At 40.1% G+C, this 27207-nt stretch overlaps 2 protein-coding genes across 6 annotated transcripts in view; one reads left to right on the plus strand and one right to left on the minus strand.

Annotated features, from left to right (window-relative positions):
* Positions 1-22375, minus strand: part of ewg (DNA-binding protein Ewg) — a 170370-nt gene extending 147995 nt beyond the window's left edge. For 3 of the 5 annotated variants that reach the window (XM_071665805.1, XM_071665806.1, XM_071665802.1), the window contains exon 1: positions 21941-22226. The gene's annotated coding sequence lies outside the window, so the exon portion shown is untranslated. Of the gene's footprint in view, positions 1-21875; positions 22227-22247 lie in introns of those variants that run through there. The other 2 variants (XM_071665803.1, XM_071665804.1) reach the window with 2 other exon arrangements.
* Coq7 (ubiquinone biosynthesis protein COQ7, mitochondrial) overlaps positions 21810-27207 on the plus strand; it is an 85308-nt gene continuing 79910 nt past the window's right edge. Inside the window, exon 1 of the mRNA XM_071665808.1 lies at positions 21810-21897. Within this exon, the coding sequence (XP_071521909.1) occupies positions 21825-21897 (73 nt within the window). The 5' untranslated portion in view covers positions 21810-21824. The remainder of the gene's footprint in view (positions 21898-27207) is intronic.

Genomic DNA, 27207 nt, shown 5'->3' on the forward strand with positions numbered 1-27207 from the left:
GATTAAACCAAGAGGATATATGTGTCGAGGTGGAGGGAACGAGGAGAGTGTGATTAGACCAAATTAGAGGTGGAAAGATGGATGTTGAAAAGATTTTGGATAGTCGGGCCCCTGAGACATGCAGGAGGGTGAAAGGAGGCAAGGAATAGAGTGAATTGGATCGATGTGGTATACCGGGGTTGATGTGCTGTCGTGGATTTAAACAGGGCATGTGGTAGCGTCATGGGGTAAACCATGGAAAGCTCGTGTTTAGGTATGTTATTTGCGTGTGTGGACGTAGGGTATTTTACATGTGTATGGGGGGTGGGTTGGGCCATAACTTTTGTTCTGTTTCCTTGCGCTACCTCGCAAACGCGGGAGACAGCGACAAAGCAAAAAAAAAAAAAAAAAAACAATTCATACTGTCTGCCTTTATCTATTCCCACAGCCACCTCGCCACACATGGAATAACTACCCCCTCCCCCCTCATGCGTGCGAGGTAGCGCTAGGAAAAGACAACAAAGGCCCCATTCGTTCACACCCAGTCTCTAGGTGTCATGTAATAATGCACCGACACCACAGCTCCCTTTCTACATCCAAGCCCCACAGAACTTTCCATGGTTTACCGCAAACTCTTCACATGCCCTGGTTCAATCCATTGATAGCACGTCCACCCCAGTATACCACATTGATCCAATTCACTCTATTCCTTGCATGCCTTTCACCCTCTTGCATTTTCAGGCCCCAATCACTCAAAATCTTTTTCACTCCATCTTTCCACCTCCAATTTGGTCTCCCACTTCTCCTCATTCCCTCCACCTCTGACACATATATCCTCTTGGTCAATCTTTCCTCACTCATTCTCTCCATGTGACCAAACCATTTCAAAAAACCCTCTTCTGCTCTCTCAACCACACTCTTTTAATTTCCACACATCTCCCTTACCCTTACATTACTTACTCGATCAAACCACCTTAAACCACATATTGTCCTCAAACATCTCTTTTCCAGCACTTCCACCCTCCTGCGCACCACTCTATCCATAGCCCACGCCCCGCAGCCATACAACATTGTTGGAACCACTTTTCCTTCAAACATACCCATTTTTGCTTTCCGAGATAATGTTCTCGACTTCCAAACATTCTTCAACGCTCCCAGGATGTTCGCCCCTCCCCCATCCTATGATTCATTTCCGTTTCCATGGTTCCATCCGCTGCCAAATCCACTCCCAGATATCTAACACACTTTACTTCCTCCAGTTTTTCTCCATTCAAACTTACCTCCCAATTGACTTGACCCTCAACCCTACTGTACCTAATAACCTTGCTCTTATTCACATTTACTCTTAACTTTCTTCTTTCACACACTTTACAAAACTCAATCACCAGCTTCAGCAGTTTCTCACATGAATCAGCCACCAGCACTGTATCATCAGTGAACAACAACTGACTCACTTCCCTAGCTCTCTCATCCACATCAGACTGCATACTTGCCCCTCTTTCCAAAACTCTTGCATTCACCTCCCTAACAACCCCATCCATAAACAAATTAAACAACAATGGAGACATCACACACCCCTGCCACAAACCTACATTTACTGAAAACCAATCACTTTCCTCTCTTCCTACATGTACACATGCCTTACATCCTCGATAAAAACTTTTCACTGCTTCTAACAACTTCCCTCCCACACCATATATTCTTAGTACCTTCCACAAAGAATCTCTATCAACTCTATCATATGCCTTCTCCAGATCCATAAATGCTACATACAAATCCATTTGCTTTTCTAAGTATTTCTCACATACATTCTTCAAAGCAAACTCCTGATCCACACATCCTCTACCACTTCTGAAACCACACTGCTGTTTCCCAACCTGATGCTCTGTACATGCCTTCACCCTCTCAATCAGTACCCTCCCATATAATTTCCCAGAAATACTCAACAAACTTATACCTCTGTAATTTGAGCACTCACCTTTGTCCTCTTTGCCTTTGAACAATGGCACTATGCAAGCATTCAGCCACCTCACCATAAATCATACACACATTAAATAACCTTACCAACTAGTCAACAATGCAGAAGCTGGTGACTGAGTTTGGTAAAGTGTATGAAAGAAGAAAGTTGAGAGTAAATGTGAATAAGAGGAAGATTATTAGGTACAGTAGGGCTTAGGGTCAAGTCTATTGGGGGGTAAATTCGAATGCAGAAAAACTGGAGGAAGTGAAGTGTTTTAGATATCTGGGAGTGGATTTGGCAGCAGATGGAACCATGGATGCAAAAGTGAATCATAGGGTGGGGGAGAAGGCGAAAATTCTGAGAGCCTTGAAGAATGTGGAGAGGTCAAGAACATTATCTTGGAAAGCAAAAATGGGTATATTTGAAGGAATAGTGGTTCCAACAATGTTGTATGGTTGCGAGGTGTGGGTTATGGATAAAGTTGTGCGCAGGAGGGTGGATGTGCTGGAAATGAGATGTTTGAGGACAATATGTGGTGTGAGGTGGTTTGATCGAGTAAGTAATGTAAGGGTAAGAGAGATGTGTGGAAATAAAAAGAGTGTGGCAGAGAGAGCAAAAGAGGGTGTTTTGAAATGGTTTGGTCACATGGAGAGAATGAGTGAGGAAAGATTGACCAACAGGATATATGTGTCAGAGGTGGAGGGAATGAGGAAAAGTGGGAGACCAAATTGGAGGTGGAGAGATGGAGTGAAAAAGATTTTGAGTGATCGGGGACTGAACATGCAGGAGGGTGAAAGGCGTGCAAGGAATAGAGTAAATTGGAACGATTTGGTATACCGGGGTCAACGTGCTGTCAATGGATTGAACCAGGATATGTGAAGCGTCTGGGCTAAACCATGGAAAGTTCTGTGGGGCCTAGATGTGGAAAGGGAGCTGTGGTTTCTGTGCATTATTACATGACAGCTAGAGACTGAGTGTGAATGAATGGGGCCTTTGTTGTCTTTTCCTAGCGCTAACTCGCACACATGAGGGGGGAGGGTGTTGTTATTCCATGTGTGGCGGGGTGGCGATGGGAATGAATAAAGGCAGACAGTATGCATTATGTACATGTTTATATATGTATATGTCTGTGTCTGTACATATATATGTATACGTTGAGATTTATAGGTATGTATATTTGTGTGTGTGGACGTGTATGTATATACATGTGTATGTGGGTGGGTTGGGCCATTCTTTCGTGTGTTTCCTTGCGCTACCTCGCTAATGTGGGAGACAGCGACAAAGCAATAAATAAATATATATTTTTATTATTATTATTATTATACTTTGTCGCTGTCTCCCGCGTTTGCGAGGTAGCGTAAGGAAACAGACGAAAGAAATGGCCCAACCCCCCCCCCATACACATGTATATACATACGTCCACACACGCAAATATACATACCTACACAGCTTTCCATGGTTTACCCCAGACGCTTCACATGCCCTGCTTCAATCCACTGACAGCACGTCAACCCCGGTATACCACATCGATCTAATTTACTCTATTCCTTGCCCTCCTTTCACCCTCCTGCATGTTCAGGCCCCGATCACACAAAATCTTTTTCACTCCATCTTTCCACCTCCAATTTGGTCTCCCTCTTCTCCTTGTTCCCTCCACCTCCGACACATATATCCTCTTGGTCAATCTTTCCTCACTCATCCTCTCCATGTGCCCAAACCACTTCAAAACACCCTCTTCTGCTCTCTCAACCACGCTCTTTTTATTTCCACACATCTCTCTTACCCTTACGTTACTCACTCGATCAAACCACCTCACACCACACATTGTCCTCAAACATCTCATTTCCAGCACATCTATCCTCCTGCGCACAACTCTATCCATAGCCCACGCCTCGCAACCATACAACATTGTTGGAACCACTATTCCTTCAAACATACCCATTTTTGCTTTCCGAGATAATGTTCTCGACTTCCACACATTCTTCAAGGCCCCCAGGATTTTCGCCCCCTCCCCCACCCTATGATCCACTTCCGCTTCCATGGTTCCATCCGCTGCCAGATCCACTCCCAGATATCTAAAACACTTCACTTCCTCCAGTTTTTCTCCATTCAAACTCACCTCCCAATTGACTTGACCCTCAACCCTACTGTACCTAATAACCTTGCTCTTATTCACATTTACTCTTAACTTTCTTCTTCCACACACTTTTCCAAACTCAGTCACCAGCTTCTGCAGTTTCTCACATGAATCAGCCACCAGCGCTGTATCATCAGCGAACAACAACTGACTCACTTCCCAAGCTCTCTCATCCCCAACAGACTTCATACTTGCCCCTCTTTCCAAAACCCTTGCATTTACCTCCCTAACAACCCCATCCATAAACAAATTAAACAACCATGGAGACATCACACACCCCTGCCGCAAACCTACATTCACTGAGAACCTATCACTTTCCTCTCTTCCTACACGTACACATGCCTTACATCCTCGATAAAAACTTTTCACTGCTTCTAACAACTTTCCTCCCACGCCATATATTCTTAATACCTTCCACAGAGCATCTCTATCAACTCTATCATATGCCTTCTCCAGATCCATAAATGCTACATACAAATCCATTTGCTTTTCTAAGTATTTCTCACATACATTCTTCAAAGCAAACACCTGATCCACACATCCTCTACCACTTCTGAAACCACACTGCTCTTCCCCAATCTGATGCTCTGTACATGCCTTCACCCTCTCAATCAATACCCTCCCATATAATTTACCAGGAATACTCAACAAACTTATACCTCTGTAATTTGAGCACTCACTCTTATCCCCTTTGCCTTTGTACAATGGCACTATGCACGCATTCCGCCAATCCTCAGGCACCTCACCATGAGTCATACATACATTAAATAACCTTACCAACCAGTCAACAATACAGTCACCCCCTTTTTTAATAAATTCCACTGCAATACCATCCAAACCTGCTGCCTTGCCGGCTTTCATCTTCCGCAAAGCTTTCACTACCTCTTCTCTGTTTACCAAATCATTTTCCCTAACCCTCTCACTTTGCACACCACCTCGACCAAAACACCCTATATCTGCCACTCTATCATCAAACACATTCAACAAACCTTCAAAATACTCACTCCATCTCCTTCTCACATCACCACTACTTGTTATCACCTCCCCACTTGCGCCCTTCACAGAAGTTCCCATTTGCTCCCTTGTATATATACTGGGAACAGGGCTTTTCGCATCCAATTTTCTACTTAAATTGTATAATTTGTTTCGTAACTAGAAACTATAAATGAAAAATTTTGTACAATTATTTTGTTTGTGAAAATTCACCTAAATCGTTTATGTAATACAACAATGTCATTCAGTGTTTTCAAAAATATAAATTTACAATAACTCTTCTCTTCTCTCTTGTACGAGTGAAAAGCATGAAAATTTTCCAAAACACATTTTTAGGAAAAACGACTTGTTTTCTTTTATAAAAAAGTTTCCTAAAAATTTAACAAAGTATCAGTAAAACATACTCAAAAGGAATTCCTCCTACACCTAAACAGAAATGGGTTTTGAAAAACATATACTACTGCGTACCTTGCAGACTGCAACAATCCATGGTGAACCCAAGTTTGTCATTCCTCACAGCCAACACACTAACTCTTTTCTATCTATACGATATTTCACTAGTATGTCACTTACATATAATTCATATATTATCAATATATTTATTCACTAATGCATTTCTAAAGCATTTTCATATCTAAACACAGCAAATCACCTTTCATTTCTAAAATCTGCAGAATACTGTCAGGAAGCCATGGCTCCTCAACCTCTTAGCCAATATTCTTTCATTATCCATCCACAATGGCTGTATAATGTTATATCAAAGGAGAAACCAACCACAACTCTAGGTTCCCTAAGTGGAAGATGATACCTCCATAACTCTGAGGAATGAAAAGCAACGATGGAGAGCCAGCAATGACTCTAGTTGTAGCCTTTGCAATATGACAAGTTCTCTGATGCATTATATTCATGCAGAACACCAGGATCTTAAGGGTCAATAAAGTTTGGGATTCGAAGTTTCCCAGGTTCAAATCGAATGCCCAGAAGTGTTGCCAACCACAGTGAATGTATTTGTTTTCATCACTGAGTTTTTTGGAAATCTGATTATTAAGAGAGCGAATGGCTAACCTTAAGGAAGCAAAAATTTCATCTAAGTTTTATTGAGTAAAAGTGTTGCTGTGACTTAACAAAAGGGACTATAGTTTTAGTGTAACCAAAAGGCAACAATGTCAGTGTAAAAGATTTAAATTCTTCTGACTGAGGCTATTTTGTGCTAGTAACATCATTCTGTTACCATGGGGATCAATTATAGACATTTATACCTAAGAAAAAAATCTTAAATCTTCAAGAAGGCACTGATGTTAGACGGGAAAGCAAGGACAACTTGTCATTAAACACTATCAAATCCAAGTACTTACTATCTTTTATTTTTCTGTTTTTGTTTTGGACTATGGTCTTGTATGGAGTCAAATAAGGGAATATACCACAAGCAGCGACTCACAAGATCCACAAGGAAGAGACAAGAGAGAGAGAGAGATGAAAGAGGAACCACTAGCAATTATATCTTTGGAGATCTTATTAGAGACTGTTAAGAGCAAGATCTGAAGTTAATACAACTAAAGGAGGAATCAAAGAATCATAAAATGAGAGAGGAATTAAAAGCATTTAAGGAAATGAGTTAAAGAGCATAAACATAGATTCATATTGGGTGAGAGTGATCAGAGGGTACATAACCAAAGCAAAGAACAGGAAAGGTCAGAGGAGGCTATTCAAGATGTCACAGAGAATGTTCAACAGGAGAAATTGCCAAATACAGAAACTTATGAAGATTGTAGGCTGGTGAGGGTTCTTTTATGGGCTGCTCAACAGACTCTCAATATGTTGAGTGATGCAGCAGGACAGGAACCCAATGACATTATAACACAGGAGTCCAAGGTATTGGGAAAAATCTGTTGACAAAATAACATGCAATGACAGGAACAGAGCAATCAGGAAAATTATTGTTGAACAGATGATAAGTTTAGAAAAGTACACAGCACTCAGGATCACTGCTTCTTTGCAAAACAGTAGATTACAGAGAAAGCCAGAAACAGAGAGGTTGATGAAAGAAAACTATTGGACATAGCCATAATGTGGGTGGCACTAAAGTTAAAGATCAATAAACCTGCATGTTGCTAACAAAAACCTTTAATCACCTGTGGAGTAAATGACAATCATTAGAAGATTACTGGAGGATATGGAAATGGCAAGCACAATCTCAGTGATATGGGAGAAAGAATACTTCCCATGCATTCCTCACATGTCGTAGAAGGCGACTAAATAGGAAGGGAGCGGGGGGGGCTAGAAACCCTCCCCTCCTTGTATTTGAACTTTCTAAAAGGGGAAAAGAAGAAGGAGTCACATGGGGAGTGCTCATCCTCCTCGAAGGCTCAGATTGAGGTGTCTAAATGTGTGTGGATGTAACCAAGATGAGAAAAAAGGAGAGAGATAGGTCATACATTTGAGGAAAGGAACCTGGATGTTTTGGCTCTGACTGAAACGAAGCTCAAGAGTAAAGGGGAAGAATGGTTTGGGAATGTTTTGGGAGTAAAGTCAGGGGTTGGTGAGAGGACAAGAGCAAGGAAAGGAGTAGCACTACTCCTGAAACAAGAGTGGTGGGAGTATGTGATAGAGTGTAAGAAAGTAAACTCTAGACTGATATAGGTAAAACTGAAGGTGGATGGAGAGAGATGGGTGATTATTAGTGTCTATGCACCTGGGCATAAAAGATTACGAGAGGCAAGTGTTTTGGGAGCAGCTGAGTGAGTAAGTAGTTTGGATGCATGACACTGGGTTATAGTGATGGGTGATTTGAATGCAAAGGTGAGTAATGTGGCAGTTGAGGGAATAATTGGTGTACATGGGGTGTTCAGTGTTGTAAAAGGAAATGGTGAAGAGCTTGTAGATTTGTGTGCTGAAAAAGGACTGGTGATTGGGAATACCTGGTTTAAAAAGAGAGATATACATAAGTATACGTATGTAAGTAGGAGAGATGGCCAGAGGGCGTTATTGGATTATGTGCAAACTGATAGGCGCATGAAAGAGAGACTTTAGGATGTTAATGTGCAGAGAGGTGCAACTGGAGGGATGTCTGATCATTATCTTTTGGAAGCGAAGGTGAAGATTTGTAGAGGTTTTCAGAAAAGAAGAGAGAATGTTGGGGTGAAGAGAGTGGTGAGAGTAAGTGAGCTTGGGAAGGAGATTTGTGTGAGGAAGTACCACGAGAGACTAAGTGCAGAATGGAAAAAGGTGAGAACAAAGGACGTAAGGGGAGTTGGGGAGGAATAGGGTGTATTTAGGGAAGCGGTGATGGCTTGCGCAAAAGATGCTTGTGGCATGAGAAGTGTGGGAGGAGGGCAGATTAGAAGGGGTAGTGAGTGGTGGGATGAAGAAGTGAGATTATTAGTGAAAGAGAAGAGAGAGGCATTTGGACAATTTTTGCGGGGAAATAGTGGAAATGACTGGGAGATGTATAAAAGAAAGAGGCAGGAGCTCAAAAGAAAAAAAGGGGCAAGAGGTGAAAAAGAGGGCAAATGAGAGTTGGGGTGAGAGAGTACCATTAAATTTTAAGGAAAATAAAAAGATGTTTTGGAAGGAGGTAAATAAAGTGCATAAGACATGAGAACAAATGGGAACACCAGTGGTAATGTGAGGAGATGGAGTGAGTATTTTGAAGGTATGTCGAATGTGTTAGATGATAGAGTGGCAGATATTGGGTATTTTGGTCGAGGTGGTGTGCGGAGTGAGAGTGTTAGGGAGAATGATTTGGTAAACAGAGAAAAGGTAGTAAAAGCTTTGTGGAAGATGAAAGTCGGCAAGGCAGCAGGTTTGGATGGTATTGCAGTGGAATTTATCAAAAAAGGGGGTGACTGTGTTGTTGACTGGTTGGTGAGGATATTCAATGTATGTATGACTCACAGTGAGGTGCCTGAGGATTGGCGGAATGCATGCATAGTGCCACTGTACAAAGGCAAAGGGGATAAAGGTGAGTGCTCAAATTAAAGAGGTATAAGTTTGTTGAGTATTCCTAGGAAATTATATGGGAGGGCGAAAGCATGTACAAAGCATCAGATTGGGGAAGAGCAATGTGGTTTCAGAAGTGGTAGAGGATGTATGGATCAGGTGTTTGCTTTGAAGAATGTATATGAGAAATACTTAGAAAAGCAAATGGAGTTGTATGTAGCATTTATGGATCTGGAGAAGGCATATGATACAGTTGATAGAGATGCTCTGTGGATGGTATTAAGAATATATGGTGTGGGAGGCAAGTTGCTAGAGGCAGTGAAAAGTTTTTATCGAGGATGTAAGGCATGTGTATGAGCAGGAAGAGAGGAAGTGATTGGTTCTCAGTGAATGTCGGTTTGTGGCAGGGATGCGTGATGGAGACATGTTTGATTACTTTGTTTATGGATGGGGTTGTTAGGGAGGTGAATGCAAGAGTTTTGGAGAAAGGGGCAAGTATGCGGTATGTTGTGGATGAGAGGGCTTGGGAAGTGAGTCAGTTGTTAGTTCACTGATGATACAGCGCTGGTGGCTGATTCGGGTGAGAAACAGCAGAAGCTGGTGACTGAGTTTAGTAAAGTGTGTGAAAGAAGAAAGCTGAGAGTAAATGTGAATAAGAGCAAGGTTATTAGGTACAGTAAGGTTGAGGAACAAGTCAACTGGGAGGTAAGTTTGAATGGAGAAAAACTGGAGGAAGTGGATTTGGCAGCGGAAGTGAGTCACAGGGTGGGGGAGAGGGGCAATAGTTCTGGGACCGTTGAAGAATGAGTGGGAGGCGAAAACATTATCTTGGAAAGCAAAAATGGGTGTGTTTGAGGGAATAGTGATTCCAACAATGTTATATGGTTGTGAGGCGTGGACTATAGATAGAGTTGTACGGAGTAGGGTGGATGTGTTGGAAATGAGATGTTTGATATGTGGTGTGAGGTCATTTGATCGAGTAAGTAATGAAAGGGTAAGAGGGAGAAGTGTGGTAATAAAAAGAGTGTGACTGAGAGAGCAGAAGAGGGTGTTTTGAAATGGTTTGGTCACATGGAGAGAATGAGTGAGGAAAGATTGACAAAGAGGATATATGTGTCAGAGGTGGAGGGAACGAGAAGAAGTGGGAGACCAAATTGGAGCTGGAAAGATGGAGTGAAAAAGATTTTGAGCGACAGGGGCCTGAACACGTAGGAGGGTGAAAGGAGTGCAAGGAATAGAGTGAATTGGAACAATGTGGTACACCGGCATCAACGTGATGTCAATGGATTGAACCAGGGCATGTGAAGCATCTGGGGTAAACCATGGAAAGTTCTGTGGGGTCTGGATGTGGAAAGGGAGCTGTGGTTTCGGTGCATTGTACATGACAGCTAGAGACTGAGTGTGAACAAATGTGGCCTTTGTTGTCTTTTCCTAGCACTATCTCGCGCACATGCAGGGGAGGGGGTTGTCATTTCACGTGTGGCGGGGTGGTGACAGGAATGAATAAAGGCAGCAAGTATGAATTATGTACATGTGTATATATATGTATATGTCTGCGCATGTATATATGTATATGTTGAAATGTATAGGTATGTATATGTGCGTGGGGATGTGTATGTATATACATGTGCATGTGTGTGGGTTGGGCCATTTTTTTGTCTGTTTCCTTGCGCTACCTCGCTAAAGTGGGAGACAGCAACAAAGTTTAATAAAATAAATCAAAACACAAGATATACACCCAATTTTTGGTAAATTGCTTTGGGGTCATCTAGCCAGGGGTTCAGTGGGGTATTCATCAAATGTGACAGACCAAAGCAAGACCAAGAGAAATGCAAAGAATACTGTCAGATGGAAAAAATAAAGCATGAGGTCAAATCAGCCAAGTGGACAGAACACCCCTCACACAGAAATGTCTGAGTGAAACATATACAAACACCAAATGATTATTGTTAATGGTACAAAGCTGGAATTTTGGGCTCATACTAGGAGATATAGACCTGTTATTGCTGGATGTGTGAAAACAAAGGCCACTAAGGAGATAATATTTCACCTGTTCTGCCTAGCAGGTATGTACATGATAGTCAGGAGGGAAAGGGAAGGCAAAGGAGGGGGAGTGGAAGAAGGTCTATTCAAACAATACATAATGGGAAGGGTACCTGTGGGATGAAAAGGTATAATGGTGATATATAATCCTCTAAAGAACTGCACCAATCCAGAACAAAAATACAATATCAATGAAGGAACAATCAGGATGGAACAAGAAGTAATAAAACATACAATTACACCAGATGGTAAAGCACTGATAATGGGTCATTCTAATTATAAAGAGAGGAACTAGAAAAATTTAGATTCTAATGGTGACAGGGAGTCATGAAGACACAAGTTAATGGAGCGTGAACACACCAAGATGGAAGGACTGATACACCATCATTACTGAACCTTATCTTCACACATACTATTATGAATACTGATCACTTTTTTCCAGTTGGTGTATCGCATATAATATTGAAAACATTGCATATGATACACTAACTGGAAAAACTGATCATGTAATACTCATGTCTGATAAGGTGATAAATGAGGAAGTTACATGTAGAGAGGTGAGATAAGACCTAAAAAGGAGATAATATCAAGGAAACTACAAAGACCTCAACAATTTCACTGGAGTTGTACCAAAGATTGGGATGTGGAGTGCAGTAGCAAATAACCAGGGAAAAGTAGTGAGATGTTGGGTGCATGGGTACCTCTAGCCTAAAATATGGAGGACATCTTAAGCAGGAACATGCGTTTAATAAAAGATGTCAAAAAGCAATGGACATTGTGATGTGCAGTGGTGAGGTTACAGGAAATACTCCAGCTAGCCAGGTTTTGCTAGGTATAAGAGAGCAAGGAACAAGTATAGTAGGATAAGAAAAAAAGAACTGAGGAACTTTGAAAAGAATACTGTGTACAAAGCAGGAGAAAATGCAAAACTTTTCCAAAAATTCATCAGAAATAAAGTGTCGAAGAGAAGCTGATCAGGGTAACAAATTCAAAGGGCAAAATTTTAGAGGATTATGTATGTATATGTGAGGAACAGAAAAACAAGTTCAAGTATTTTCACAATGAAAGACAATGTAACATTATCATCAGTGAGGTGGAGTGGAGAGGAGGTTACAGAAAACACTAAAATATCTATAAAAGACATTTGAGAAATATTAAAGTCTTGACACAGACAAGGCTCACAATCTTCAAATTTCACCACGTGCTATAGATAAGTGCAGCTACTCCAGACAAACCTTTTGAAATGTTGTTCAAGTTGTTCCTGAAGAGGCAAAATGCCAAGGGAGTGCATAAGGGGAAATGTCATTCCTGTCTATCAGAAAGACAACTGGGAACAGGCCGTGAACTAATGACTGGTCTCACTGACAATTGTGGTCTGTAAGGTTCTGGAAAAGATAATTAAAAAGCAAGTGGATGACTTTCTACAAAGGTAAGGGAGAACATGGGCTCTGGTAAAGATCTTGTGAAGCAAACCACTCTGGTTTCTCGGAGACAATAAGCTCCTCTATATAAAAGGGAAGGCTAAGTGGAATGTCTATCTAGACAGCCCCAAAAGCATTTGGCACTGTACTGCATGGAAGCCTAATTAAGGAACTGGATCTCCAGGCGAGGGTATGGGGGGAAACTCCTTCCATGGATAGAAGATTAACTAAGTGGAAGGGAACAAAGACTGCATGTCAGATGAGCTGTCTCAAAACAAACTGAGGTTACCAGCGGAGTGCCACATGGTTGTTCTGAGAGCATTACCCTTCAATGTAGATGCCTTGCTTGAATGTAAGGACTCCTACCTGAAAAAGTTTACAGATGATGAAAAGGTCCTGAGAGATGTAAAAAGCACAGAGAATTGTATGAACTTCCAAGGTAACCCTGACAGATTTCAAAGCTGGTCTGATAAATAATTAATCAAATTCAACCTCATTAAATGTAAAGTAATGAGGATGGGTCAAAGTGAAAGAGGACATTGACGTGATTAGTATATAAAAGGAAACAAGTCCCAGGGTTAAGTGTGCGAGAGAGACTTGGGAGTAAATATTGTCCCTAACCTGTCGGCAGGGTCCCACCTTAAGGAGAATAATTAAGATCAACTATCTGTTTGCTAATATCTAAGGAGTATTCAGGTTCATAGATATGGAATAATTCACTAAGCTGTGTGTTCATGTCCTACATAAGGCCAAAACTATAATATGCCTCTTAGTTTGGTCATTGCAGCTAAAGAAATACAAAGAGCTAACACAGAAGGTCCAGAAGAGCAAAAAAGATTGTACCAGGATCAAGAGAACAAAGGTACAGGAAATGGATAGAGGCTTTAAATCTGCCCACCTTGGAAGGGTAAAGAGTGAGGGGTGACCTAATCACAACTTTTAAGCTTTTGAAATAGCCTGATGACATAGACAATGAATAGTTCTTTGAGATACATGGAGGATAGATCAACTAAAAGACCTAGCATGAAAGGAAGGATATAAGTTGTTACAAAAATTATGCCAGGAAGTACTTTTACAGCATACGTGATAAACTAATAAAATCAGTGATGACATAATTACAGCAGACACACACAGAAATTTAAACAGTTGAATGACAGAGAATGTTCAAGACACAAGAGTCCTATGAGTGCAAAGCAGAGGTAGTGACACAATGAACACAATCAATCAAGGCATCAGCACTAAACAACTTAACAGTTATCACCCTGATGAATCAGAACAGTTCAGGGAAGGATTCTGAATGGTGAAATACAAGAAATATGTAAATCAGATATGGAGACAAATGAAAATCAGTGACTGCAAGTATTTCATATGTTAGTAAACCCAATGATACCGATATGATAAAGAATTTCTGAGCTCTCATCCAAGGTATATTCCATTTGAATTTTCTTTTTAAATTCTGATTAAATAGGGCTGCCAAACTTTAAGATTTGACATTCTTTAAGGGTACGACATAATAATCTGAACAAGTGTTGATTCAACCATCTGCACAGCACATAAACCATTCCCACAGACAGTTAAAAACTTCTGCAGAGAGGATACCTATAGCCATTTTTGTCAACTTTTATAAAAAAAATTCACTGATACAATTATATTTAAGAATGCCAGTGCTTACAAAGACGATAGAGGAAATTAACTGAAAGAGTGAATAAAAGTGTTAAGACTTACCATTGTTGAAGTGACATAATAATAACCAACATGACTGATATGAAGAGGCAAATAATATGGATCAACTGAGTGCATAGAAGGAATGTAGCATGTAGGGAGATGTACATTTGAAAGTAAATGCTACTTTGAGAAAGAAATGAGACAAAGAAAGACAATTGAAATGATACACAATCCTAAGATCAGAATTAGAATACACTATGACTTCATCATGTGCCTATATGAAAACGTTTGTCAGGTGTTAATGGAATACACCTGCTTAAGGTTACACTAAAAGTGAAGTCACCTTTATTTCACTGTATCAATGGGAATTCAGTCTCATGAAAGAATTTCTCACTCCAAAGGAGTTTACACTTCCCAGCAACTGATGCAATACAACCTTGGGCTAAAGGAGCCTTTGAAAAGGCCCCAAGTAATACCAGGATCCTTTAAAAGAAATTGTCATTGGGAACTTATAGATAAATAAAAAACTAGGTCAAATTATACGAGGAAAAACACAAAATTCAACACCCAAAGAATTGTCACACTTTGCCTATTAACGTGCATAAAAAAATCCTCATTCCTTACACCCATGGATATATGCTACAATCAGACAAAAAAACATATATACATTCTATATGTATATTATACTTTGTCACTGTCTCCCGCGTTAGCAAGGTAGCATAAGGAAACAGACGAAAAAATAGCCCAACCCACCCACATACACAACGTATATACATACATGTCCACACACACAAGACATGTGTACACACACAAGACATATACGTATATACACATGTGCATAATTCATACTGTCTGCCTTTATTCATTCCCGTTGCCAACCCACCACACATGAAATGACAACCCCCCTCCCCCCTCATGTGTGCAAGGTAGTGCTAGAAAAAGGCAACAAAGGCCACATTCATTCAGACTCAGTCTCTAGCTGTCATGTATAATGCACCGAAACCACAGCTCCCTTTCCACATCCAGGCCCAAAAGAACTTTCCATGGTTTACCCCAGACGCTTCACATGCCCTGGTTCAATCCACTGACAGCCCACTGACCCCAGTATACCACATCGTTCCAATTCACTCTATTCCTTGCATGCCTTTCACTCTCCTGCATGTACAGGCCCCGATCACTCAAAATCTTTTTCACCCCATCTTTCCACCTCCAATTTGGTCTCCCACTTCTCCTCGTTCCCTCCACCTCTGACACATACATCCTCTTGGTCAATCTTTCCTCACTCATTCTCTCCATGTGACCAAACCATTTCAAAACACCTTCTTCTGCTCTCTCAACCACACTCTATTTATTACCACACATCTCTCTTACCCTTTCATTACTTACTTGATCAAACCACCTCACATAACATATTGTCCTCAAACGTCTCATTTCCAGCACATCCACCCTCCTCCGCACAACTCTATCCATAGCCCACGCCTCGCAACCATACAACATTGCTGGAACCACTATTCCTTCAAACATACCCATTTTTGCGTTCCGAGATAACATTCTTGACTTCCACACATTTTTCAACACTCCCAGAACTTTTGCCCCCTCCCCTACCCTATGATTCACTTCCACTTCTATGGTTCCATCTGCTGCCAAAGCCACTCCCAGATTTCTAAAACACTTCACTTCCTCCAGGTTTTCTCCATTCAAATTTACCTCCCAATTGACTTGTTGCTCAACCCTACTGTACCTAATAACCTTGCTCTTATTCACATTTACTCTCAGCTTTCTTCTTTCACACACTTTACCAAACTCAGTCACCAGTTTCTGCAGTTTCTCACACGAATCAGCCACCAGCGCTGTACCATCAGCGAACAACAACTGACTCACTTCCCAAGCTCTCTCATCCACAACAGACTGCATACTTACCCCTCTTTCCAAAACTCTTGCATTCACCTCCCTAGCAACCCCATCCATAAACAAATTAAACAACAATGGAGACATCACAAACCCCTGCTGCAAACCTACATTCACTGAGAACCAATCACTTTCCTCTCTTCCTACACGTACACATGACTTACATCCTCAATAAAAACTTTTCATTGCTTCTAAAAACTTCCCTCCCACACCATATATTCCTAATACCTTCCACAGAGCATCTCTATCAACTCTATCATATGCCTTCCCCAGATCCATAAATGCTACATACAAATCCATTTGCTTTTCCAAGTACTTCTCACATACATTCTTCAAAGCAAACACCTGATCCACACATCCTCTACCACTTCTGAAACCACACTGCTCTTCCCCAATCTGATGCTCTGTACATGCCTTTACCCTCTCAATCAATACCCTCCCATATAATTTCCAAGGAATACTCAACAAACTTATACCTCTGTAATTTGAGAACTCACTTTTATCCCCTTTGCCTTTGTACAATGGCACTATGCAAGCATTTCACCAGTCCTCAGGCATCTCACCATGAGTAATACATACATTAAATAACCTTACCAACCAATCAACAATACAGTCACCCCCTTTTTTAATAAATTCCACTGCAATACCATCCAAACCCACTGCCTTGCCTTCCATCTTCCGCAAAGCTTTTAATACCTCTTCTCTGTTTACCAAATAATTTTCCCTAACCCTCTCACTTCGCACACCACCTCAACCAAAACACCCAATATCTGCCACTCTATCATCATACATATTCAACAAACCTTCAAAATACTCACTCCATCTCCTTCTCACATCACCACTACTTCTTATCACCTCCCCATTTGCCCTCTTCACTGATGTTCCCATTCGTTCCCTTGTCTTACACACTTTATTTACCTCCTTCCAAAACATCTTTTTATTCTCCCTAAAATTCAATGATACTCTCTCACCCCAACTCTCATTTGCCCTCTTTTTCACCTCTTGCATCCGTACCTTATAGTTCAAAAAATAGTAAGAGAAGTATTATATTTTTTTTTATTATACTTAGTCGCTGTCTCCCGTGTTAGAGAGATAGCGCAAGGAAGCAGACGAAAAAATAGCCCAGCCTACTCACATACACATGTATATACATACACGTCCACACACAGCACATATACATACCTATACATCTCAACATATACACACATATATACACACAGACATATACATATATACACATGTACATAATTCATACTGCATCCAGGCCCCACAGAACTTTCCATGGTTTACCCCAGACGCTTCACATGCCATGGTTCAATCCACTGACAGCACATCGACCCCGGTATACCACATCGTTCCAATTCACTCTATTCCTTGCACGCCTTTCACTCTCCTGCATGTTCAGGCCCCAATCACTCAAAATCTTTTTCACTCCATCTTTCCACCTCCAATTTGGTCTCCCACTTTTCATTCCCACCTCTGACACATATATCCTTTGTCAATCTTTCCTCACTCATTCTCTCCATGTGACCAAACCATTTCAAAACACCCTCTTCTGTTCTCTCAACCACACTCTTTTTATTACCACACATCTCTCTTAACCTTTCATAATTTACTCGATCAAACCACCTCACATAACATATTGTCCTGAAACATCTCATTTCCAGCACATCCACCCGCCGCACAACTCTATCTATAGCCCACACCTCGCAACCATATAACATTGTTGGAACCACTATTCCTTCAAACATACCCATTTTAGCTTTCCAAGATAAAGTTCTCGACTTCCACACATTTTTCAACACTCCCAGAACTTTCGCCCCCTCCCCCACCCTATGAGAAGTATAAACATGTAATCCTTTTCCCCCATGTCCTCCCACTGAACCTATGCCATCCCCTACACCAAGGCCAAACCTGGCCTGTGAGTGGTTTTTCATTGGCCATACGACAGACTCAGAGGAATTAAAATAAATAAACAAAATTACTTATTCATTTAAGTGCTTTCAAAATCTTACATAAACAGATTTTCATCATGGCCAACTGTATTAATTAGCTGAGCAAAACATGCGATCAATTGTAATAATTAGATGAATGATATGTTTAGAGATAAAAAAAAATGGAGGTGAAATCAATGTATGGCCCTTCCATCAATTTGAGTTCCATAATCTGGTCCTATTCCTAAAGCAATTGAATAGCCCTGTCCTATACTCTCCTCATGCAGGGTCTTCCAAGTGATCTCCCAATTCCAAGAGGGCAAGGAATGGCTCAGATGGCATACCTCCTCCATTTGTAAAGGAATGTGCCTCTGAGCTAGCATCAGTTCTTGCTCACCTATTTTCCCTATGTCTTTAATTAAAACCCAGGCTTATCCTTCTGCTCTATAACCTCCAACTACCACCCACTAGCCTCATTTCTACAATCTCTAGTCTTTGAAACTTTCCTAAATTCACACTTTCTCAAACACTTGCAATCATATTCCCTGTTTTCAAAATCACCAAAAGGGATTTTGTAATGCTAGGTTTGCTGGTGATCAGCTCTTCTTTGTGGCTCACCTCTGGTCCTCCTCTCTCAGAGAAAGTTGAAATTTTTGTCATAACCCTCAACATCTCTAAAGCATGTGACAGGGAGCACCAAAAGTCTTAGCTTTCTAAACTTCCTTCCTTTGGTTTCACTGCTTCTCTGTATTCGCTAATGCACTATACATTGTGGCACTATAATCATGGCCCTGGGCAATGAAAGGGGTTAAAAATTCTACTCAAAAAAGATCAATCTTTTTGAGTGAAAATCCATAAAAGTTCTTAATGAACAGGCACTTCCCACAGTTTTGTTGTATCTCAGTCATAAGTATCAATATCAAGTATCTCTGTCATAAGTATCAATATCGACTTGTGCATGTTCCCATAACAGTTCAAAACATATTTCATAGCCTCAACATTTTTAAACTTGATTTACATCTGAGAAGCAAATCTCAAGTTCAAATCCACTTTACTATTGATAATAACTAGCTTCTGTAGTAAGTTTTTTGAAGCCCTCATCCCTGCCAGGCCTTTTCTATAAAAGGGGCTAAAAAGACAAAGAAATAAACATGAGATGTTAACAGAAAACAAAAAACAAGTAAATAGACAAGAAAAGCAATGGTGAAGTAAACAAAAAACAGGAAAAACAATTTTTTTTGTAGACATACTATTCCTACTGCAATCTTAAATTTTTCTATACACAAAAAAAAATTATAAATCTGATTCACTAGATTTCAAAACAGGACTTAAAAATAAGTAGGGCAGTATCACTAGATTTCTTAATAAGGAAGGCAATATCACTAGATTTCAAAATAGAACTTCAAAATAAGGAAGGCAATATCAGTAGCTTTCAAAATAAAGAATGCAATTTCTCTAGAGTTCAAAATAAGGAAGGCAACATTGAATTTCAAAAAAAGGACTTCAAAATAAGGAAAGCAATATCATTAACTTCAAAATAAGGAAGGAAGTATCATTAGATTTCAAAATAGGATTCAAAATAAGGAAGGTAATGTAAGGAAACATTAACTCCCTACACATTCCAAGGAATACTTTATCTCACAAATGTGCACTCCTGGAAATGAACATCCATCTCCACAGGCAATCACTAATCCCAAAGCCAGACTCATGTGTGCAGATCATCAATCCCCACAGCCAGATTCATATCCATAGATTATCATCAGTCCCAAAGCCAGATGCATGTCCATAGATCATCACCAATCCCAAAGCCAGATTCATCTCCACAGAACATCACTGTTCCCACAGCCAAATATATCACCACAGACCATCACTAATCACAGTCATATTCATCCTAACAGATCATCACCAATCCTAAAGCCAGGTTCATGGCCAAAAATCTTAACAAATCCCACAGCCAGATTCTTGTCTGCAGATCATCACCAATCTCAAAACCAGATTCAAGTCCACATATCATCACCATTCCCAAATCCAGACTCATGTCCACAGACCATCACCAAACCCAGAGCCAGATTCATGTCCACATATCATCACCAACCCCACAGCCAGATTCACGTCCATATATCACCAATACTAGAGCCAGATTCAAGTCTGCTGATGATTACCAATCCCAAAGCCATGTTTATGTTTGCAGATCATCACCAATCACAAAGCCAGATTCATGTCCACATATCAATACCAATCCCAAAGCCTCATCCACGTCCACATACCGTCACCAATACCCAAAACTAGATTCGTGTCTGCAGATCATCATCTATCCCAAAGCCAAATTTATATATCCATAGATCATCAATCCCAAAGCCAGATTCATGTCAGCATATCATCACCAATTCCAAAGACAGATTTGGCTCCAGGAATCATCACCAATTCCTAAGCTGAATTCATATATCCATAAATCATCACCAATTCCATAGCCAAATTCTTTCCAAAGAACATCGCAAATCCCAAAGCCAGATTCATCCCCACAGGTCATCACCATCCCCAAAGCCAGATTACACTAATGTACAATATAATTCAAGAAACTTCTTGTTAACCCAACTAAATCATGGATCATGCATGACAAAGTAATGTATATATCAATGAAACATTCTCCTTACTTAAATATCAAAAACAATTTATGAAAACCTATGAAGAGTACAGCATCACTGAAAAAACTAATTACAAGGCCTACCACAGACATTTCACAATACCTTGATAATAAAATGTAATTAATAATAAAAAAATGCAATTTTGATAATTTTGAAAGAAACCAGTAAGAATTCTTTACTGAACACATTGAAAAGACTGATTTTCTAAGAAATGTATTAGTCTGTATGGTAAGTTTTCTAAACTAAAAAACTCTTCTTAAACCCTGACAGGATAAATGCAATCATTATGCTTAAATCATTTTACACTTTCTTTCACAAAGAAAAACTGACAAGTTTATTAATTTTGGGTATCTCACAATTCATACTGGTAGTATTCAACCATATGAAAAGAAACAGGTAACCCAGTTTATCAAGCTTTACAAAATATTTGCAAAGTTTAAATCTGAATGTATATCCATATTCCCCACAATCAAAAAAACAAAAAAAATAATAATAATAATAATGTTAATGCAATCTGATCAGTACAAAAGCTACTACAATCTAATCAGTTAAAAATCAGCTTATTGGAGCTCCAACCTGAAGGACTGTTATGGTATGAACCCTCTGGATCAATCTATTTGGATTATATAGTTGGAAGAGGCCAAAATAAAATAAATAAACCAGATGTTTTTATTTCATTCTGCTTAGATGTAAATTTTCCAGCTCCCACAACTCAGTAACATGCAAAAACAACAAGTTGTAATGTTTTTAGTGACCAAATGTAGAGTGTAACAGTGGGACTGGGCAGTCATGCTAGAGAATAGTTTCAAATAGGGCCAGTCTGAGTAGGGGATAATTTTAACCTTCCTCTCAAAATAGCCGTGAAATCCCTTCTTCTATCGTGTAATGACAATGCACGTTTCTGTAAATGGAAATCCCTATAAGTCTTAGACGTTTTAATGTTTATACCTATCCAGCTAAACATCTGTCCAACTCCTAATGTGAACAGGATAGATATTAAATGTTAGCGACGCTCGCAAGACATTGAGCATCTTGTTATATGACTTTAGCTTCCGTCTGAAGCCATTATCTCATCTAATTTATCAACTAGGCATGTGTATGTCTTGTTCATGACTATGTGCGCCGAGGTGGCATGCCAAGGGGTCCATTCAGTGACATTTGGCGCAAGATGGGCGGGGGTACGGGACTGAGCAGGCCCAAATGAGCAAATTTTGGCCACAGTCCTCCCTCGGCTGCGTACGCACATATTACCTGCGTCCTGCACTCAATTTCGGTTCACAGCCACTCCTCTTGTCAGCTTCGTGTTTTTCTCTCACCTCACTAGTCTATATCCAGGTAATAAGTAATCCTCGTGAATGCAGATAGAACACCAGGAACCAGGGAACGGCACTGTTAAATTTCTTGGTGAATTGTTTGTGGCAAGAGGGAAAAATATTGATTTTCTCCATGGCTTGCAGCCCACCCTCGACCCCCTGCCATATTGAGTCTGCGCAGAACAAAGCTTAGCAGAAGATATTTGCGGCGGGAACACAAACAATGGATATACCCGTCTTCACGGGACTAATATACCCTCTGCTACCCTACAACCGGCCTATTATGAGAGGAAAAAGAGTCAAAACTCACCCGAAAAGTGATAAAAATACTAGGAAGACTGCGAGAAAGGAGGACAGAACACAGTATCTAGCAAACACAGCGATTTTGAACGAATGTTGTCAACGCCATCTATTGAGCCTCTCGCACCCTAGACCATTTGACATTAGTACCTCGAAATTTGAGGTCAGTCCATTTATTACAAGGTCATTCAGCTTAAAATCTGCCCTCCTCACACACAGTTGCTATAACAAACAATGACTAAACCCTTCTTATTAAGGGAGGCTTTGACTTACAACATTTTAACGTAAGGTCGATACCCTTTTTTCTTCTGGGGGCAATTTGGCCCTTGCGGCCCTGGTTGAGACTATCTTACATCACATCACTGTAGCAGACGAACTCCTGCTGAGGCTGATGGTATGTACTTTGTTCCAAGATATATTATTAAGAATCAAGTGTCTTCTGCCTTGGACAGTAAAGTATGCATTGTTACAGAAAGTACATATGTATAAGTACAGATGACGACCCGGTCAAAGGAAGATAATCCTCTTTCAAGATGGTATGGGTGACGTGTGGGAGTACCGCATGAGGATGGTGGCCAATAATGAACTGAGTTACAAGAACAAAACTTTGTTCAACTTGTAGTTTGTTATAACATTATATTATACTGATCAAGCAGGAAGCTGTTTCATGATAAGAACTGGGGCTCATGTTAACAAACATATATATATATATATATATATATATATATATATATATATATATATATATATATATATATATATATATATATATATATATATAGTTTTAAAGATTGACATACATAGGACAAAACAGTGGGTGAAATGTTTCTTTTACCTTATATATAACTTAGTTTTCTACACATTTCTACAGCAATATCATAGTTTAGTCAGTCATGGAGACAATTTTCTCCTTAAACAGTTTACCTTGCAACCAAGATGAAAAGCATCTTAATAAGTGCATCCAACTTCAGGTTTTCCCATATTCATGAACCAGATTAGGTTAGGTCTTATGGGTTTGTGTGTATCATAAGTTATTCATGAATATAGATTAGAGAAAGTATATTTACATACACATAAGTTGCTCTAATACTTGTTTTCATTTGATGCCAACTTTGTAATGGTAGTACCCCCCAAGACCAGCTTATTTTCAAAATTGAGATGCCATGAGATCCATCACATGCCTTGTCATTGGAAAAATTTAACATTGTCATATATGTCATATAATACCAAACATCTAACACATTGGTGTATGTATGTGATAGTCATGACACAATACACAATTTTAGAATTACCAAGTTATAATGAGTGTCTGGTTTTATCATATTTGTGTAAATTGCTTAGGATTCTTCATCTCACTTTTTTCCATTTCATTTTTATATATCTCATTCAGCTCTGTTCAGCCACCTTGTTCTGTAAAAGAACTATAATGAATATAAGCCTCATGTGGCTTTCTTGTGCTGACTTGCTTCATGTCACATGTATGTATATGCTCTATGTACATTTTCAATCAATATGAAGTTTGTTTAGTAATTGTAACAGATAAACATCTCTGCCAATGTGTCAAGACATTATCTCAAGGTCTCTTGTCTATGACTGGAACCTTTGACGTGAACAAAGTACTGTAATATAATTGTCATTTTTGTCCTTTATGAATTGTAAGAATAACATCTTAATATTTATTTTATTTTATTTATTTTTTTGAACTAAAGGGTACCAGAAAAATTAAAGATTCAAAACGTAGAGGTAGCATCTCAATTTCCATTCTAGTTTAATGTTTCTACCTACCCAATGGAATTTTCTCTGGATTATTTTTGTGCATGATGAAGCATAGCTTTAGAAAACTATGATTTTATCATTGTGTATGGTATATTTTATGCTTCATCACTTTACTCTGCCATCCAAAATGTGTCACTTTCATTTAGAGTCCATTTCAAATGTATTTAGTCATTGTTCTTCATCTGTAGTTAGATGTTTGTGATAGGTTCTAATGGGAAACTCATAACTGGGGTCCATTATCACATGAAAAATATGTTACTCTCTATATGTTGGTATTTTTTTTTTTTCTTTACTTAATTTATGAAAGAACTTTTCTATACCAAGTAACCAAACCTGCTGAATAGCCCTGACAGAACAGGTTACTTTCTGTCTGTAAGACAAGATTATTATATTTAATTATTTTCAGCTTTAACCAAAGAATGATACTGATAAAGACCATTTTTTTTTTTTTTTTCCTTTGTCGCTGTCTCCCGCGTTTGCGAGGTAGCGCAAGGAAACAGACGAAAGAAATGGCCCAACCCACCCCCATACACATGTATATACATACGTCCACACACGCAAATATACATACCTACACAGTTTTCCATGGTTTACCCCAGACGCTTCACATGCCCTGATTCAATCCACTGACAGCACGTCAACCCCGGTATACCACATCGATCCAATTCACTCTATTCCTTTGCCATCCTTTCACCCTCCTGCATGTTCAGGCCCCGATCACACAAAATCTTTTTCACTCCATCTTTCCACCTCCAATTTGGTCTCCCACTTCTCCTCGTTCCCTCCACCTCCGACACATATATCCTCTTGGTCAATCTTTCCTCACTCATTCTCTCCATGTGCCCAAACCATTTCAAAACACCCTCTTCTGCTCTCTCAACCACGCTCTTTTTATTTCCACACATCTCTCTTACCCTTACGTTACTTACTCGATCAAACCACCTCACACCACACATTGTCCTCAAACATCTCATTTCCAGCACATCCATCCTCCTGCGCACAACTCTATCCATAGCCCACGCCTCGCAACCATACAACATTGTTGGAACCACTATTCCTTCAAACATACCCATTTTTGCTTTCCGAGATAATGGTCTCGACTTCCACACATTCTTCAAGGCTCCCAGGATTTTCGCCCCCTCCCCCACCCTATGATCCACTTCCACTTCCATGGTTCCATCCGCTGCCAGATCCACTCCCAGATATCTAAAACACTTTACTTCCTCCAGTTTTTCTCCATTCAAACTTACCTCCCAATTGACTTGACCCTCAACCCTACTGTACCTGATTACCTTGCTCTTATTCACATTTACTCTTAACTCTCTTCTTTCACACACTTTACCAAACTCAGTCACCAGCTTCTGCAGTTTCTCACATGAATCAGCCACCAGTGCTGTATCATCAGGGAACAACAACTGACTCACTTCCCAAGCTCTCTCATCCCCAACAGACTTCATACTTGCCCCTCTTTCCAAAACTCTTGCATTCACCTCCCTAACAACCCCATCCATAAACAAATTAAACAACCATGGAGACATCACACACCCCTGCCGCAAACCTACATTCACTGAGAACCAATCACTTTCCTCTCTTCCTACACGTACACATGCCTTACATCCTCGATAAAAACTTTTCACTGCTTCTAACAACTTGCCTCCCACACCATATATTCTTAATACCTTCCACAGAGCATCTCTATCAACTCTATCATATGCCTTCTCCAGATCCATAAATGCTACATACAAATCCATTTGCTTTTCTAAGTATTTCTCACATACATTCTTCAAAGCAAAGACCATTTAGATTCAGTAATCTGTCCTAGGATAATTGGTTATATGATTTTATATATATGTCAGCAATTGATTGAGAGGGTGAAGGCATGTACAGAGCATCAGACTGGGAAAGAGCAGTATGGTTTCAGAAGTGGTAGAGGATGTGTGGATCAGGTGCTTGCTTTGAAGAATGTATGTGAGAAATACTTAGAAAAGCAAATGGATTTGTATGTAGCATTTATGGACCTGGAGAAGGTATAAGATAGAGTTCATAGAGATGCTTTGTGGAAGGTATTAAGAGTATATGGTGTGGGAGACAAATTGCTGGAAGCAATGAAAAGTTTTTATCAAGGATGAAGGCATTTATTCGAGTAGGAAGAGAGGAAAGTGATTGGCTCTCAGTGATTGTCGATTTGCGGCAGGAGTGCGTGATGTCTCAATGGTTGTTTAATTTGTTTATGGATGGGGTTGTTAGGGAGGCGAATGCAAGATTTTTGGAGAGGGGGGTCAAGTATGCAATCTGTTGTGGTTGAGTGGGCTTGGGAAGTGTGTTACTTGTTGTTCGCTGATGATACAGCGCTGGTGGCTGATTCGGGTGAGAACCTGCAGAAGCTGGTGACTGAGTTTGGTAAAGTGTGTGAAAGAAGAAAGCTGAGAGTAAGTGTGACTAAGAGCAAGGTTATTAGGCACAGTAGGGTAGAGGGACAAGTCAACTGGGAGGTAAGCTTGAATGGAGGAAAACTGGAGGAAGTGAAGTGTTTTAGATGTCTGGGAGTGGATTTGGCTGCGGATGGCACCATGGAAGCGGAAGTGAGTCACAGGGTGGGGAAGGGAGTGAAGGTTCTGGGAGCATTAAAAAATGTTTGGAAGGTGAGAACATTATCTCGGAAAGCAAAAATGGGTATGTTTGAAGGAATAGTGGTTCCAACAATGTTATATGGTTGCGAGGCATGGGTCATAGATAGGGTTGTGCGGAGGAAGGTGGATGTGTTGGAAAGGAGATGTTTGAGGACAGTATGTGGTGTGAGGTGGCTTGATCGAGTAAGTAATGAAAGGGTAAGAGAGAGATATGTGGTAATAAAAAGAGTGTGGTTGAGAGAGCAGAAGAGGGTGCATTGAAATGGTTTGGTCACATGGAAAGAATGGGTGAGGAAAGATTGACAAAGAGGATATATGTGTCAGAGGTGGAGGGAACGAGGTGATGTGGGAGACTAATTGGAGGCGAAGAATGGAGTGAAAAAGATTTTGAGTGATTGGGGCCTGAACATGCAGGAGGGTGAAAGGCATGCAAGGAATAGAGTGAATTGGAACGATGTAGTGTGTCGGGGTCGACGTGCTGTCAGTGGATTGCACCAGGGTATGTGAAGCGACTGGGGTAAACCATGGAAAGTTTTGTGCGGCCTGGATGTGGAAAGGGAGTTA

Source organism: Panulirus ornatus, chromosome 10, assembly GCF_036320965.1.
Source record: "Panulirus ornatus isolate Po-2019 chromosome 10, ASM3632096v1, whole genome shotgun sequence".
NCBI lineage: Eukaryota > Metazoa > Arthropoda > Malacostraca > Decapoda > Palinuridae > Panulirus > Panulirus ornatus.